This window comes from Sinohyriopsis cumingii, chromosome 3 (genome assembly GCF_028554795.1).
Source record: "Sinohyriopsis cumingii isolate HCF-2022 chromosome 3, ASM2855479v2, whole genome shotgun sequence".
NCBI lineage: Eukaryota > Metazoa > Mollusca > Bivalvia > Unionida > Unionidae > Sinohyriopsis > Sinohyriopsis cumingii.
In genome coordinates, this window is record NC_142963.1 from 126,388,504 (window position 1) to 126,405,528 (window position 17,025).

A 17,025-nucleotide genomic window follows, 5' to 3' on the forward strand; every position below is an offset into this window, starting at 1 on the left:
GCATCGTGGAACGTTTTCAACGCACTTTGAAAGAACGCATGTGGAAATATTTTACGCATCACCACACTCTGAAGTACATCGACATCTTACCGCACCTGGTGCAAGCGTACAACCAATCTTACCATCGAAGCATCGGACGTGCCCCGCAAGACGTGACTCCCGACAACGAAGTGCTGGTGTTCGAGCGTCTGTTCGGTACGTCCCCAACGAGGGCTGTCCCCAAGAAAAGTGGAGAGTTGACCGTAGGAGATTGGGTGCGCATTGGCAAAACCAAACGCACTTTCGACAAAGGTTACTTACCTAACTGGACGACCGAATTGTTTCGCGTCACTGGACGAGTGCATGGCCGTCATCCTGCCGTCTATAAATTGGAAGACATGAACGGATAAGTACTCAAAGGAACGTTTTATTTGCCCGAGTTACAACGTGTCACCAAAAAAGAAGACGACGTGTACGACATCGAAAGCATTCTCGAACGCAGAACCCGTAAAGTGGGCAAACGACGTGTCAAAGAAGTCAAAGTACGTTGGAAAGGATATCCACCCAGTTTCGATTCTTGGATCGACGCTTCGCAAGTCATCGACTATAAAAAGAAGAAGTGACCATCATGCCCTTTCACACAGCAGACGCAGCTACGTCGACCAGTCCTTCTTCCCCTAGTTCTTCTGTGCAAGATTTACAAAAACAACCCTTGTGGGTGTGGTGTGGAGAACGTGTGCCTAAAACGCAAATCGTCTTTTTCTGCCAAATCTTCATAGTGTATTGTGTCATCGGGGCAGCCATCGCCAATTTGAGTTTGCAACAAGGAGACAAACAATTGTGGACCATTTTATTGAGCAGTTGCATCGGTTACCTGCTTCCCAATCCCTCCCTGAAATTCTCCTCGAACGGGAACGTTGTGTCCAGTGCCAGTGCCAGTCACCACTCCAACAACAACCACAACCAGAACCCCATTTTGGGCGGAGACACACCTCTGACATCCAGTAATATCCCCTCGGACAGCCACAGAACTCTGGAATTATGAGTCACCAAAACCAATTTTACTTAACCTTACCCAGTGACAGTTCCATGGAGGTGTTTCCCCACAACACTTTGTGCTGTTACACGGCCAAATTACCTCAAGCCATCCCCTTAGATCACGAAGCCCATTGGGAAGTGGCTTTGGTGGAAATCATTCACCCGACCCAAGTCCTCAATGTCCTTCCCAATCAAAATTATTTTAAGGTGGAAATTCATGACAAACAATTGCAAGATGAGTTGGATAAGATTGGCACATCTACCAATAAAACCTATGATCAAATCACTAAAACGACCACCTACAACTTGTCCATTCTCCCAGGCTATTATTTCAGTGGTCATCATTTGGTCAGCGCCATAGCCTCCAGGTTTAATGGCGTGTTCCATAAAGCTTTGAGTAATGTCCAAAAAAGTGTCACCCTGGAATACCACAAAATAGCTCGTCGCTTTCTGATGAAATTTTCTGAGGGGTCCAAAAAATTCATGTCTTTCTTATTTTGTCCTGAATTGTTTGACATATTGGGCGGTGACACGGAGATGAGAATGGTCATGATGAAGAAAAACGAATTGCCAGTCATTTCCGACAACGATATTTTTGCCAGGTATTTTCGTTTCCCGGTAGAACTGAACCAAGGACTGAATTTGATCTTTGTGTATTCCGATGTGGTGGAATACAACGTGGTGGGACACACCTCCGTACCGTTACTGCGTGTCATTCCTTTCAAAGTGGATTCTGCCACGAACGCTGACGAGGAAGGTGGAAACACTTACCACGTCCACCGCGAATTTGTCCATCCTCACTATTTGCCGGTCAGCAAGTCGTATTTGGACACGGTCAACATTACTATAAAAGGAGATTTGGGACAAAATATTCCATTCACCAAAGGAAAAGTCACGGTGAAACTCCATTTTCGAAAACGGTTCTCTCACGACTCGTAAGCAAGTCATGTATCCAGTGTACCAAGGGGTGGCTCGACAGCGAGGACACGGTTTAGGAGACATGTTAAAATCGGCCTTTCGTTCGGTGGCCCCAGTGTTGAAACCGATGGTGACACGCGGATTGCACGCCTTGAAAGATGCGGCACTGACGCAAGGCAAAGAATTTCTCCAAAATGTCATCATCGACAAACAAAACCCTAAAGAAGCCTTCATGAGGGCTGGCAAAAATGTCTTGCTGCAAACGGGCAAAGACATTTTAGGCCGACGAGAGACACCTATAAATGCCCTGCACGCTACCGAGTCAGGCATTCAGCAAGGACAAGGCAGAAAGAGAGACGAAGAAGAAAACACCCTTTCACCAGACTTCAAGCGAGAAAGGCCAAGAAAAGAAGAACCGTTCGAGACTTAGACGTTTTCGATTATTGAGAAAGAACAGAAAAAATGATGCACCGAGAGTTTTGCTCCTGTTCCAAGACGGAACTGGATCTGTTTGCCATGCCCCCTACCATGATGACCATGCAAGAATCCCAATGGGTGGAATTTAATCCCGTCTCCTCACTGGCCGATTCTGTTCCCATCGAGTTTGACATCAAGGGACAGCCCGAAGATTACATCGATCTGAATAGCAGTTACTTGTACTTGAAAGTCAGAGTTCAAGATAAGGATGGAAATGCTATAGACACTGAGCCAGTAGCTCCCGTCAACAATTTCATGCATTCCTTGTTCAGCTCAGTGGACTTGTACTTGAATAACAAACTAATCAGTAGCAGCATGGATACTTACCCTTATCGTGCCTACCTGGAAAATCTCTTGACGTACGGAATAGATGCCAAGAACACTCATCTCAATGCCTGTGTGGCATGGGAAGCTGACGATGCTCACGAGTTTGAAAATTTCGAAACTATTACAAATGATAAAGATAAAGCATACAATGAGGGATTTACAGAACGAAGAAACAAAATCAAAGATGGACAGAGTTTAGAACTGATGGATCGTTTGCATTTGGACATGTGGTTGCAAGAGAAATATTTGCTGAACGGGGTCAATGTCCGCTTGAGACTGAATCGTAGCAGTGCCTCTTTCCATTTGATGGCTAAGGCTAATGACATCAATCCCAAAAGCACAATCGAAGTGGCCAAACTCTACGTACGACGCGTAGAAGTGTTACCCAAAGTAGGTAACGACATCAGTCAAACGTTGAGCAGAACGACCGCCAAGTATCCCATCCGACGCGTGGAAGTGAAAACGTTCACCATTCCCCGTAACAATCAATCCATAACCGAAGATCATCTGTTCCAAGGACAGTTACCCAAACGTTTGATCCTTGGTATAGTCGAGAATGAAGCCTTCAACGGAGCCTTCGCTAAAAATCCTTTCAACTTTCATCACTTTGACGTGTCCAAGATCGAAGTCAGTCGCGATGGCAAGACCTTGTGTACCCGACCTTTCGAGCCTAAATTTGACCCCGAGAAGAATTACTTGAGATCGTACTTGTCCCTGTACGAAGCCACGGGACAGTTAGGAACCAACGCCAGTCACGGCATTACATACGACGATTATGACGGAGGCTACGCTTTGTGGGCTTTCGATTTCACTCCAGATCAAGGCAGCGACGAGGGGCATTTCCACCCTATAAAATCAAGCCAGATTCATGTGGAACGTCAGTTTAAAAAACCACTGAACGAGACAGTGAACGTCATCCTGTATGCAGAATTTGATAATACCATAGAAATCAACAGTTTGAGAGAAGTCATTCTAGATTATTAGAAAGCCATGGAAGACTGTTATCCCTCTTTACCTAGTGGAGAAACTTTGGAGATGGAATGTAAGGAGACCGTGGAAGGAGAAGAATCTCAAGACAAAGACGAAGAAGTTGTCATGATGAAGTCAAGATGGCCAGAACAAGAAGCCCATTTAGTCTCCTGTTTTGCCAAACACTTGGTCGACAAAATGACGGAATTGATCAAGAAAAATTGCTATGGATGTCAAAACGATCATCCCAGTCAAATTCAACACGATAAATGCCTGATGTTAAGTCAAGAAGAAAAATTGGACGAGTATCTGGACGAAGCTTGGAGCCTCATCTCGAACAAAGACGTGTTGCACCAGTGGTATAAAGACTTGCGTGAACATTCTTGTCCACCATTAACCACTCAAGAGATCCATCGTATCGAAGCTCTCCTGAATCAGAGTGAGGAAACAGAACGAATAACCGTTTATTCGTCAGACATTTTCAAGCAAAAAGTCAGGATCGAATTGACGACTTATTATTACCTGTGAAGAAGAAAACAAACACAAATCAATGGATACCTGGGAACTTTATTACCTTTTGAACCACAGTTCGTATACGGCTTCTTGGAATCCTGTCGTCTGTGCTAAAGATGAACTCCCTCATCGCAAACCTAAAGACCATCAAGCTTACGTGATCAACACGGACGACAGTCATCTCCCAGGAACCCACTGGGTAGCCGTTTACTTTCCTCAAGAAGGATGTGTGGAATATTTCGATTCGTACGGATTGTCCCCTTTGGAAGACGATATCATCGACTTTATGAGAAGAAATGCTCAAACCACCCGATTCAATAACGTGAAATTACAAGGCACAGATTCCTTGGTGTGTGGACAGTACTGTGTGTATTTTCTGCATCATCGCAGCCTGGGCTATTCCTTAGAACATTTAGTGACTCATTTTGATCCTCGTTCTTCTGCTAGAAACGATGTGAAAGTAGATCGATGGTTTTGTGACCATTATGCTTATCTTTTGTCTCAAGCTAGGAAACGTAGTGTCCATCAATGGCCTAATGATTTCCAACAGTGGAAATCACAATTTCATTCACAACGTTGTCAGCCCTGTTTAAAGTAGATGGTTAATTGAGAAAAAAATGTTTGTGATTTGAAAAAATTGTTTGATGTTATAGTGTTGGATTATTGTTAAAAATGTTAGAGTTGTTGTTTAGTGTTAAGTGATTTTTGAATAAAAAATGTTGTGTTTTGAAAAAATGCTTTTGTCTTTTGTTTAGCTATAAGAATGTTGAATTGATGCTCTTTCATTTCTTACTATCCCTCTCATGACACTCATTGAACGTTGCGAATCGAAAACCGTGTGGGGATGTTTTCCTTCACGTCCGCGCTTTCACTTTAAGAACCGGGGTTGTTTCCAGTCTAACCATCCATTGTCGACTCATCCTCCTACGAAGATGTGCTCAAAACTAGCTAAGCTCAACGAAGCCTACGTGAATTTGCATAGGGTCAGACACAGTATGATACCGAAGCCAGAAGAAATAGAGAATGTGAGAATGTTAAAAATCACTGAAGACCTGATAGAAGAGCTCTTCAGAGAAGAAGTGAACAGGGAGAAAGAAGAATGGACAGAGAAGTACAGACTTCAAAAACAGCAACAACAACAACAACAACAACAGCAGCAGCAGCAACCTGAACCTGACAGAGGCTTTGTCGATTGCCGTATCGACACCAAAGAGTTCTTCTTCTCTTTCCGAAGAAGCAGACCTATTGCCAGAAAGTCTATCCTCAGAGGACATCGCATTCTTAGAAACTAAAAAAGAATGCCATAGCAAACAAAAAAAACAGCCCTTTTCAGGGCTACCCAATACTCTAGAAAAGAAATAACTATTAATTTGCCAATGTGTGTAGGTAGAGTAGTGTGAAAATAAACAATAACTCTTTTAAAAAATGTGAGGGTATGTGTTTGTAAGAGCTTAAGTAAGTTGGTGTGGATAGTAGATTAAAATGATGTTTTTTGGTGTTTAAGGTGTATATTTGGAGTTAGATTGAATTGCTTTGAGTATGTGGATAGTTTATTGAAGTGATTTATAAAAAATTTTAAAATAGTGATGGGTAGCATAAAAAGTGAGTGAGTGTTTCTTTTAGGTCCGTGCGTTGTTTTGGGTCATGATCTAGGTAAGATGAATTTTATGTTATATGGGGATGTTTTCCTTCACGTCCGCGCTTTCAGTATAAATTGAAACTCGTTCGGCAGTCCAGCTACCCTTGTTGATTGATCAACACCAAAAAATGAACACGAGACTTGAGAAACTGTTGGAGCTTCATGTGCATCTGGAATATGCCAGGCGCACATTAAATGAACTGGCTGCGGAAGCCATTGTCGAGGAGGGAAGGATAAGAGAGGAGGAAAGAAGAAACAAAGAAGAGGAGGAGAGAAGATATAAAGAAGAAGTAGAAGAAAGAAGATATAAAGAGGAAAGAAGAAACAAAGAAGAGGAGGAGGAAAAGGAGAGAAGAAATTTCAAAATCCCAGAGAGCGAAAATTGGGATTCTGAAGCGACATATCCTGCCTCTGCTCTCTCCCCCCAAAAGGTAAAAAGTAACTGGGGGATAAGATGTGTATGTGGCGCCAGGCCTGGAAGGTGCCACCATTAACCAGGTGTCCATGAAGTTCCAAACAAAACAGCCCTTTTCAGGGCTACCCAATACTCTAGAAAAGAAATAACGATCAATTTGCCAATGTGTGTAGGTAGAGTAGTGTGAAAATAAACACTAACTCTTTATTAATAGTGGAAGTGTATGTGTTTGTATGTTTGTGTTTGTAAGAGATCTGGTATGTTTGTGTGAATAGTAAATTATAGGTTTTTTTATTGTTTCTTAGCGCATGTGGAGAGTATAGTTGTGGTTATATTATATGAAATGAGAAAGTAGGGGGATGTTTTCCTTCACGTCCGCGCTTTCACTATAATAACCCACCACGTTCGTCGTTCGAACCATTCTACGGAATAATAAAAATGAAGATGGTGGTTGCAAGTGACTTGTTCAACAATTTGGTACATATATACAACTGGATAATAGATGGTATCTATGTAGTGGAGAGACTGGAAAAAGAATGGAAGATAGCAGAGTACCTGGACTACGCTAAATGTCTAAACATAGCCAAAGAAGTGATAGCAGGAATGATTGAAGAGGAGGAAAAAAGATTGAGAGGTATAATAAATCCCACCTATGTCAGAGTGGGAAGCCTAAAGGAAGCACTTGACAATGCAAGCAAAGTCAGGTGCTTTCTTGAAAAAATGTCACATGGGACAGAGTGCTCTTATGTGGAGAGAGGCCAGGAAAGACTGAGGAAAGGAGAGGAGTTGATGAGAAAAGTGATGGAGGTAGAAGTCAAGAAGATTAAAGAGAGATGGTATAAAGAAAGAAAAGAAGAAGAAAATAGAAAAAAAGGGATGAATTTGAAAAACTGAACACAAACTGGATGAAAATCCAAGAGAAGTTCAGGGCCATGGGCCACCCGGACTGGCTGCCGGAAACAGAAAAGAAAAAGAAGAAAGGAATGATGGACAAAATAAGAGGATGGTGGAAGAAGTTAAGAAGTTAAAAAGAAGAAGAAAAAAACCCAAAGGCCCTTTTCAGGGCCAGCCATATTTCTCGAAAAGAGATAGTCTTTGAATTGCCTACCCCTTTTTTAAAAAAATTTTTTTAAAAAAAAGAAAAAAATCCCATGTTCCATTCCCCTTGTCCCTAAACAAGCCCAAACTATTCCCCATGTTAAATTCCCCTTGTCCGTAGAGTGACCCACGATTTATCGCCATGTTAAATTCCCCTTGTCCGTAGAGTGACCCACGATTTATCGCCATGTTAATTCCCCTTGTCCATAATCTGACCCACGATTTTTCGCAATGTTAAATTTCCATTGTCCGTAAACTAACCCAGGGGGGTCTGTAATGCTAATTCCCATTGTCCGTAAAGTGCCCCCCTTAACTACTGATGGGGTTGGGAGGGGGGAGACTATCGGATCTTTACTCTATTTACACCGTAGAGTTCTGGGCTGGGTCATAAACCAGGCTCTTAAATGGTTGCATACAACCACAGTATCAAAAGCAGCGATAGTTTTTCCCTCAACTTGCTGCGTTCAGCTGAATTCAGCAACTCGTCTTCAGTACAAAATCTGTTGAAAGAACTGAAAGAACTGAACTTGTCACTTAAAGTATTGGAAAAAAAACACTGTTCATCAAAATTTATGTGGGTACCATCTCATATAAAAATTCCAGGAAATGAAAGGGCAGATCAAGTAGCAAAACAAAATCTAGAACTACCTGACACCAACTCTACACTCAACTAAAGGAACTATATAGCATCATTACAAAGGAAATTAATTGCAAATAGCCACAGGCATGGGGCAACTGCAGCAAAGGCTATATACCATTCAAAAAGAAGTAATTATTAAAATTAGGGCCCCAGTACTTATCAACCAGCAAGACTCCAAAATTATAACAAGACGACGAACTGGAAAACCTCCAGTAGAACTTTTGGAAGATTTCTCCTAAGTACAAGCTCAAACTGTCCCTACTGTCCAGTACCCGAAACGACTGAACATGTAATTAATGCATTTCCATAATACTCAATACAAAGAAGGATGTACCGAAGAAGAAAAATAAAACAGGCCAAACTCAAGGCACCACCATCCTACGTTGAATTCCTAGGACCAAGTAATAAGAACGTAGACAAAACTTACCAAAATGTATTTGTCTACACATAGGACAAAGTTGTTGTTGTTGTTGTTGTAGGGTTTAGCGCCATTTTCAGCACAATATATGCTATACATGGCGGCCAGTATCAATGGTGGAGGAAGAACCCGGGAAAACCCCGGAAATAACCACCGACCCACGAGAAGCTAGTCCAAACCACACTCACACTGGAGCAAAGGTCAGTCCATTTTTTCTGCCTATACCGCCCTCCTCCTAGTAGAAAAAACAAACTGGCTGACTCTCTCTTTTTGGAGCAGTTTCCGAATCTCCTGGACTATGGAGATTCGATAGGTGGCAACCTGATTATTCTTGGAGATTTCAACTTTCACTTTGACTGTCCCGGAAACTCAAATACATCAAAACTCCTAGATTCCATTCATGTTTTCAACCTCAAACAGTCAGTTAACCAACCCACCCATAAACATGGTCACATTTTAGACTGGATTCTTCATAGACCTGATGATATCATTCTACGGTCCTCCCTGGTATCCCATGACCTTGCATCAGATCACCTCTGCATTATATACCATCTTGACGTATCAGTCCCTAACCCTCCACCTTTATCTGCTAATAAGAGAAACATCCGTATGATAAATAGAACTTATTAATGCACGACATCCAAGCTAACCTAACAACCTGCTGACCTCCTACTGCAGAACAACTCGATAACTGTCTGCGTTCATTACTTGACAAACATGCCCCAGCTACCAAGTGCAGAGTATCAATTAAAAAGTGTTCTCCATGGTATAGCAGTGTTAGGGACCAGCTTCGCACTGCTAAAAGAGACCGCCGTAAAGCTGAGAGGCTCTGGCTTTCCACCAGACACACTATTCATAAGCAAATCTATGAAGTCGCTAAGAAGAATGTCACAGATATAGTCCATGCAGCGAAATCAGCCCACTACACTACTAAGATCATGGAAAGTTCCAGCTGCAAAGAGCTCTTCGAGATTACTAACAAGCTAATGTCAAGGAACAAATCAACACCACTTCCATCTACCTTCTCTCCAGTCGACCTTCCGGACATGTTTGCAAATTTTTTCCGTGACAAAGTACAAACCATTAGAGATAAGCTTGACACCACAATTTCAATTGACTCGTCGTCACCGTACAGTTGGGATACAGAATTTGAGCGGCAACCATTAGCAGCATTTGAACCTGTCTCTATGGATTTCGTACGTACAGTCGTGATGAAGAGTGCACCAAAGTCATGTGAACTTGATCCAGTTCCAACATCACTGCTGCTTGAGTGCTTAGATCCAGTATTGCCTTCACTAACTAATGTTATTAATACCTCTCTCTCATCTGGGTAATTCCCATCATTTTTCAAAACTGCCATTGTAAATCCTCTGCTGAAGAAATCAACACTAGACCATAACGATTTAAAGAACTACCGCCCAGTTTCTAATCTCCCATTCATTTCAAAAATCTTAGAAAAGGTTGTTCTATCCCAGCTTCTATCTCATCTAAATTCAAACAGTCTTTTTAGCAATGTACAATCTGCATATCGCCCTTGCCACAGTACTGAAACTACTCTTCTAAAAGTAGTTAATGACATTCTCTCTGCATTGGATAGCGGAAAGATTTGTCTGCAGCATTTGACACAATAGACCATGATATATTACTTCACCGTCTCCAGCATATATTTGGCATTCATGATGCAGCCTTACTGTGGTTCAAGTCCTACTTGGTCAACAGGACAAAAATTGTATCTGCAAATGGAATACACTCCAACCCAGTTGATCTATGTTGTGGTGTTCCACAGGGGTCTGTTCTTGGACCTGTTCTCTTCATTCTGTACACTCAGTCGCTCTCAAGTGTCATAGATCATCATCCAGTGTCTCATCAATTGTACGCTGATGACACGCAAATATACAAGTCTAGCCACCCAACTGAAGTTGATGCTACCATCCAAGGTGTAGAGAGGTGCATTTCTGATTTGAAATCATGGATGACTTGTAACAAGCTGCAGATGAATGATGATTAAACTGAGGCCATTCTGACCACAACACAAAGACTTTCTCATTTACATCCTTTACCTAAAACAATAAATATCAGCAACGCCAACATTAAATTCACACAATCAGTACGAAACCTAGGTGTTACTCTGGACAGTACTCTCACATTGCACCAACATGTCATGAACATATGCAAGGCTGCATATCTTGAGCTGAGACGCATCAGCTCAATTCGCAAATATCTTTCAATTGGTGCCACTAAAACACTTGTGTGTTCATTAGTACTTTCAAGACTGGACTATTGTAACTCAATTCTGTCTGGTTCATCTCACTATCTACTCCAGAAACTTCAAAAAGTTCAAAACACAGCTGCTCGGATCATACTTAGAATACCACGATCAGAGCACACCTCCCCGCTGCTCTGTACCCTACACTGGCTATCCATTCGATCCAGAATCAAACACAAAATTTGTTCTCTGTGCTACATTTCACTGTCGGTCTCGAGTCCAACATACCTATCTGACCTCACCCATGTGTACACACCAGCAAGATAGTTACGCTCCTCTTCTGACAATTGTATACTCATTATTCCAAGCATGAAAACAAAGTCATATGGACAGCGTTCTTTTGCATACCAAGGCCCAGCAACGTGGAATGAATTGCCCACTGAACTTAGACACGAAGACACTGATCACATTCAAGAGGGCTCTCAAAACTCACTTATTTCGACAGCAAGAACAAACTTAAAGACCTAATAATGTTTCCTACCTGAAATATTCTCAGCATGTTTTTTATTTTTTAAAATGTTTTTCTGATTTCATGTTGTTTGTTTTTGTAATAATATTATTATGTTTCTTATCGTATAGGTGTTGTCTAAAGTTGTAAAGCACTTAGAGCTTCTAAAGATTAGGCGCTATACAAAGTCCTCATTATTATTATTATTATTATTATTATTATTATTTCTCACATAACCACATTGGCCGAAACCGGTAAATTACACAAAGAAATAAATAAGAAGGGACCTGGTAGCTACCGATTATGTCGCCATGTGGTCAAATGTGGTGCAGTTATACTGGCGAAATGTTCCTGGAAAGCATACATTGACTGGCATAAGGTGGCGGAGTTCAAATAGTTCCCAGTGTTAGGGGATACTCGTATATTTTATAATGCGTTAACATTTGGCGGTACGGAAACATGATGAAGATAAAACATGCAGATGTGCGGTTGATAAATATTTGACAGTTTGTTTTATTTGTAGTCTTGCATTAATTAGAGTAAAATTTAGGTATAGAATGGACACGTCGGGCTTTCTAATTTACAAATGAAGTTGTATGGAAGTCTTTGGAAAGTCGGGGTAAACTTATGACTTCTAGCGAGAATCGCGCCAGAGTTTGACAACCGCTCGGTCAAGTAAATACCCGTGTGCGTGTAACAGTATTCTATTCAAGGTGTGTGTGTGTGTGTGTGAACACAAAATCATTATCATGTCTTATCCCTATATGTTCATTTGTAATGATTAAGTAATCTGTACAAGTCAATACAATAAATTAGCTAATTCACACAGAATCTGAGTGTATATAATATATGTTTTAATTTTGGGAAATGTTTTAGATGAATATTAGTAGCAAATAAATGTTCTTTTTTATATGTATGTTCGGACTATTTTGTCTTTCAAACCTTTAACAATTCACGTTGCCATTGTCTCTGTAACACAACAGTGTCGGTTATATAAAAGTTTATATACATGCTTTTTTTACATAAATGGTCTCTCGAATGATAAACACGTATCAGGAGATGAACAGTTATCAGCTTGAAACTATAAACTAAAAACATGGAATGTTTTTATGTACCATTTAGCAGTTGGTATTCATCTTTTGCATGTTCAGTATGCAATGACCAACACTTTTGACTGGATCCAAATTTATTTACATAATTTTTATTTGTTATACTGAATTATAAATATCCATGAACATTATTTTTTAATTATCTGCTTTATGAACAATATTTAACGGCTTTTATAAACAATTACAAACGTCCTTTATTTGCAAAATGGAGTCATTTTTGCATATTCCTTTTGTTTCAAACAAAGGTTTATTAACATATATTTTTACATTTCGAATTATAAACATTTATCAACATTGTCCTTTAACATTTATCTGTTTTAAACATTAAAATAAACACCTTGCAGTCGGAAAGTCCTTCTGGTGTACTCGGTATGCCCTAAACAACTATTTGATTAAAATTTAAAGTGTGTCTAAATATTATTTTGTTAAATTTAGATTCCTAAATATTTAAAGACATTGTGTATTGTTGTTGTTGTTTATTTGTGTTGAACTTATCTACTTTAAGTCCTTTGTTTTTAAATAAAAATTCTTGCACGGGTTTTGCAACCAAATTAAAAGCCATTTTGACTAAAAGTCCTTTTCGCATTTTATACCTACCCATTGTTTTGTGATTGATAGAAGCGGTCCAAGGAATGTAAATAATGAATAATGGCATCAATTTGGCAGCAAGTGCTTGCTTTGGACGCCAAATACAACGCTTACAGGACTCCTAACAATCCACAATTCAGTATGACATGTGTCTATACTTAACATTTGTATAGTTTAGACGCGTTCAATATATTTGGCCACTTTTACAACGCCGGTAACCTTCTCGTTATTTTGAGTCGCATACAACGTCAGCATATGGTCGTAGATAAATAAACAGACAAATTGTATTTAGAGTGGGAACCGCAGTTACATAATAAGAAATGTTAGTTCGTTGTAGCTATTTTACTAAGCTAAAAAAATCACTGGAATGTTTGGTGGTGGAAGGGGAACTCTGTGCTAACAATATGACAAGAGAGGAAGCGTGCTAATGTTTGTTCCGCACAGCTTAGTGAATGATATCCGCGTCAGTAGCTCAGTAGACTTTCAGATTAGCGTTATTAAATGTAGCTAGAAGTAATTATAATATTTGCACACCATGCCGTTTGTTTGTACCACCCCCGAATTTCTCTAGTTTTTTTTGTTCAGTTTGTGTTAGAATAGTATTACTTGATATTTAAAATATTGGATGCACATGACACAGTTTTTACTGAAAAGACTATTCTAAAAACCAGAAATGGAGTGAGCAGTTAAACTGCTTGTTTACATCAGGAGCTTTCATTTGTGTTGAAACAGCATTAAATTGACAGTGTTAAGTATCTCTTGGAAACAGGTTAGAAATTATAAATGCATTTTTTATATCCTTGATGCTTTTCTTTTTTAAAATCGGTATGAGTGTATCAACAAACAGAAGGGTCTGTGAATACAATAGTGAAGCTTGGAAGGATAATACATGAGCTTAAGCAACAGCAAATTTGCAACAGACAATAACACTTTTTTCCAGTATATTTGGTAATTAAGTATAGTGACATTTTCTTATTTGTTACAACTGTTTAGTCTACCTTTGAGTGTTTTCATATTAAATTTAACAAATATCTGGCTTCCACGTTTATTTTTGGAAAAATATATTAAACTAGAAATGATTTTTGTCACCATCTGAACAGAGTGGGAAGTGTTACACAGTGTTGTTACACAAAGCAAGGGACCTTTTTATGTGTATCCACATCATACGTTTGTTGATAATAAATAAGTTCCTTGCTGGGATGTGAAATACATGGTAGAAAAAACAAGTTTTTATTGATTCATATATGGTACATACCCAACAAGATCAAATAATGTTAAAGACCATCTTTTAAACTTTGTTTTCACATGGTTAAGTTGCAGTTATATAGAAGATAATTTGCTTGAATGAGTGAATAATGTGTATGTTTCATCAGCTGGTGTTGGACTCAGATGCCATGAGTGAAGATACTTAAGTTTTTCCCCCACAAAATTGAGATATATCCATTATTCACTCATAGCATACAAATTTTATTTTATTTGATGCCTAAATGTATAGGTTTGCAAGATGTACTATATATTAGATTTAAATAGCATATTTCTTACTGGATCCAGAATGATGTCAGTGGTTTACCATTTGTGTTCTGCTTTGTTTTGTGATTATTTGCACAGAAACTATAAACAGTTACATAATACTCTTTCCCAATTCAAAGTTAAAAAGCACAGTAAGAAAATGTTATTTTAAGAAATAATTTATTTCTTCTTGTCATCTTTAATGGGAAGCAACCATATTTACTGCTCAGATATGCAGTCATCTAACAAAAACTTTGAATTTCATGGTTATAATGTTATCTGCACCACTCTCTCGATAACTCGCGCCCTGATGACTCGCAAACCTGCTTATAACGCAGGGTCAGGAGTGGATCTCAATTTTTTTGTACCACAGATACCCCCCCAAATGATCCCTATTTCTTGAACTTGAAGAAAATCGCGGTCAAAATTGGTAACTGAAACGATGATATTTTGTTCATTTTATGGTTGAAAATGGTAGATAGGACCCGAAAATTTTAATCAACATTTTTAAATTAATTTTTAATAAGAAGTCATATAATTGGTTACATTTTCTTTCCAAACGACATTCTCAGCACACCATAATTAAAGATATTCAAGAAATTTCAATCACTGAAAATATCACTTACGCCTAGTGTAGGCTGTACATTAATGTTTAAATGCCAATTAAATAATTTTTATCAAGTGAAATTTGTGTGTTATTTCTATCTTTTAGTTTCTCTTAAGTTTAGTCATCATAAATATGTATTTAAAAGTAAAATGTGTCAATCTACCATAACACCTATGTCCGCAAGTGTTTCTCTGAGAACCTAATTAAGTGCCGAACATGTTTTGATAACTACTTTGCAGAAGTATTTGTTGTGTTGTTGCACTAAATTAAAAGATGGCCTCCTTTGTATTATCACGTTAATTATGTCTTTTGAATCAAATAAAGTAGGTGGAATAAAAGAAAAGTTAAAAGGCATGCAAATCCTACATACTTAAATTCTAGCAGGCCCGGTCATACATCAGGCAAACTCCCTTCAGTTGATCAATTGAACACTTTTATAAATGTTATTGTGTATGTAACTAAATTAAACTACCTTCAGTTAACCGACACATTCATATGTGATCAACAGCAGCAAGGCAACCAAGCAAAACGAATACTTCGTAAAATAAAGAGCTTGGTTTCACATATACAGACCATTATTGGGCAAGTGAGTTTTTTAGAATTGCTGAACTGGTACTAAGATATATCCTCAAGGATGATAAGAAGTTTCACTATTACTTTAAATGAAATCATGACATCAATATTGTACTAATTTATCAATGCAAAAATTGAGTTTCAACATAGACGATTGTCTCATGAAATACATGTTCTTAAAAAAAAAATTTTTAAAAAGGAATCTTGTTTGGCAGTGTATTGACATTTAGTCTAGTTCCATGCTAGCTTTACTCCCAGCTTGGTATTATAGTAACAAATAAACTCCAGGAACCATACTAATCAACAAAACAAAAAGCAGTGACATAATACACAGACGTTTTTGCGAGAAATATCAAGATTGTTTCTCTTGGAAAATATAGTAATTCATAGCCTAGCGTAAAAAATAAACTGTGATTATTGCTAGTTCAGAAAATTGTACCTAACAGATGTTAAATTTACAATCTACTCACAGTACTATCCTACTGCTCAGTTTGGGTACGAGCATCACAAAGTTATAATTTAGACACAAGCAGAACTTGGTACATTGGGTTGAAAATGTTGGAATCAGACAGGCCATGCGCAATTTAGTCATCATAAATTGGAACAAATACATGTGATTCTTTATGTGCCATAAGATGGAGCATGTTATGATATGTCAGACATCTGTCTGTTCAACTGTCTGTTCACTATTTTGTTTTTCCACAGTAACTTGAATTCTCCACCATCAGCCATTTTCAAACTGTATAGATCACTTGCACTTAGGGTAAGGAAGAAGCCTGTTAATTTCAGGATTTAAAGGTCACTGCATGAATGAAGAGAAATTATTTTGGTACATTAACACTAATTCAGCATTATGCACATGGACCAACCTTTGTGGATATCTTGTATTTGTTGTAGAGATGAAGCCAATCAGTTTGGGGATGAACAAGTAAGTGGTCATGGTCACTGAATGAAATAAGAAAACTTGTTTCCATGGCAATAATGTAATGACAGAACTTTGTCATTGGCTTGCACCAGGGGCAAGGAAGAGGCTGAATTTTGGTTCAAAAGTTCAAAAGTCAAAGTCACCAACTGAAAGAAAAAAATCATTTCTACACAAATAACATTAGTTCTGTATTATAGACCTGGACTAAAGTTTGTGGATAGCTTGTGCTTGAGGTACGGAAGAAACCTATTGATTTTAAGGTCAGATGGTCAAAGGTTAAGTCACTGTAATAGAAAGAAAAAATGATTTCTGTACAATAACTTCACTTGTACATAAATGTTGACTAAACTTTATGGATGGCTTGCACTGGAGTGAGGTGTTGGCATCAGGTGACTTTGCTTTCACAATAGCCTTAGGTCACGATGACTCAAAGAAGACAAAATATTTTTTTTCTCATGATAACTTATGGCAGCCTACTCTGACCAATGTATGTTCAGGGCTTGTATGAAAGAGGACAGTTAATCTTGATGTCAAAGGTTAAAGTCATAGTGTCTAAAAATAATGGGTTC

The 17,025-nt window shown here is 38.8% G+C and overlaps 1 protein-coding gene across 1 annotated transcript in view; it reads left to right on the forward strand.

The window, feature by feature from the left end:
• The first annotated feature begins 12,866 nt into the window (after window positions 1-12,866).
• LOC149803799 (WD repeat-containing protein 13-like) overlaps window positions 12,867-17,025 on the forward strand; it is a 52,432-nt gene continuing 48,273 nt past the window's right edge. The window contains exon 1 of the mRNA XM_089953608.1: window positions 12,867-12,981. Within this exon, the coding sequence (XP_089809734.1) occupies window positions 12,903-12,981 (79 nt within the window). The 5' untranslated portion in view covers window positions 12,867-12,902. The remainder of the gene's footprint in view (window positions 12,982-17,025) is intronic.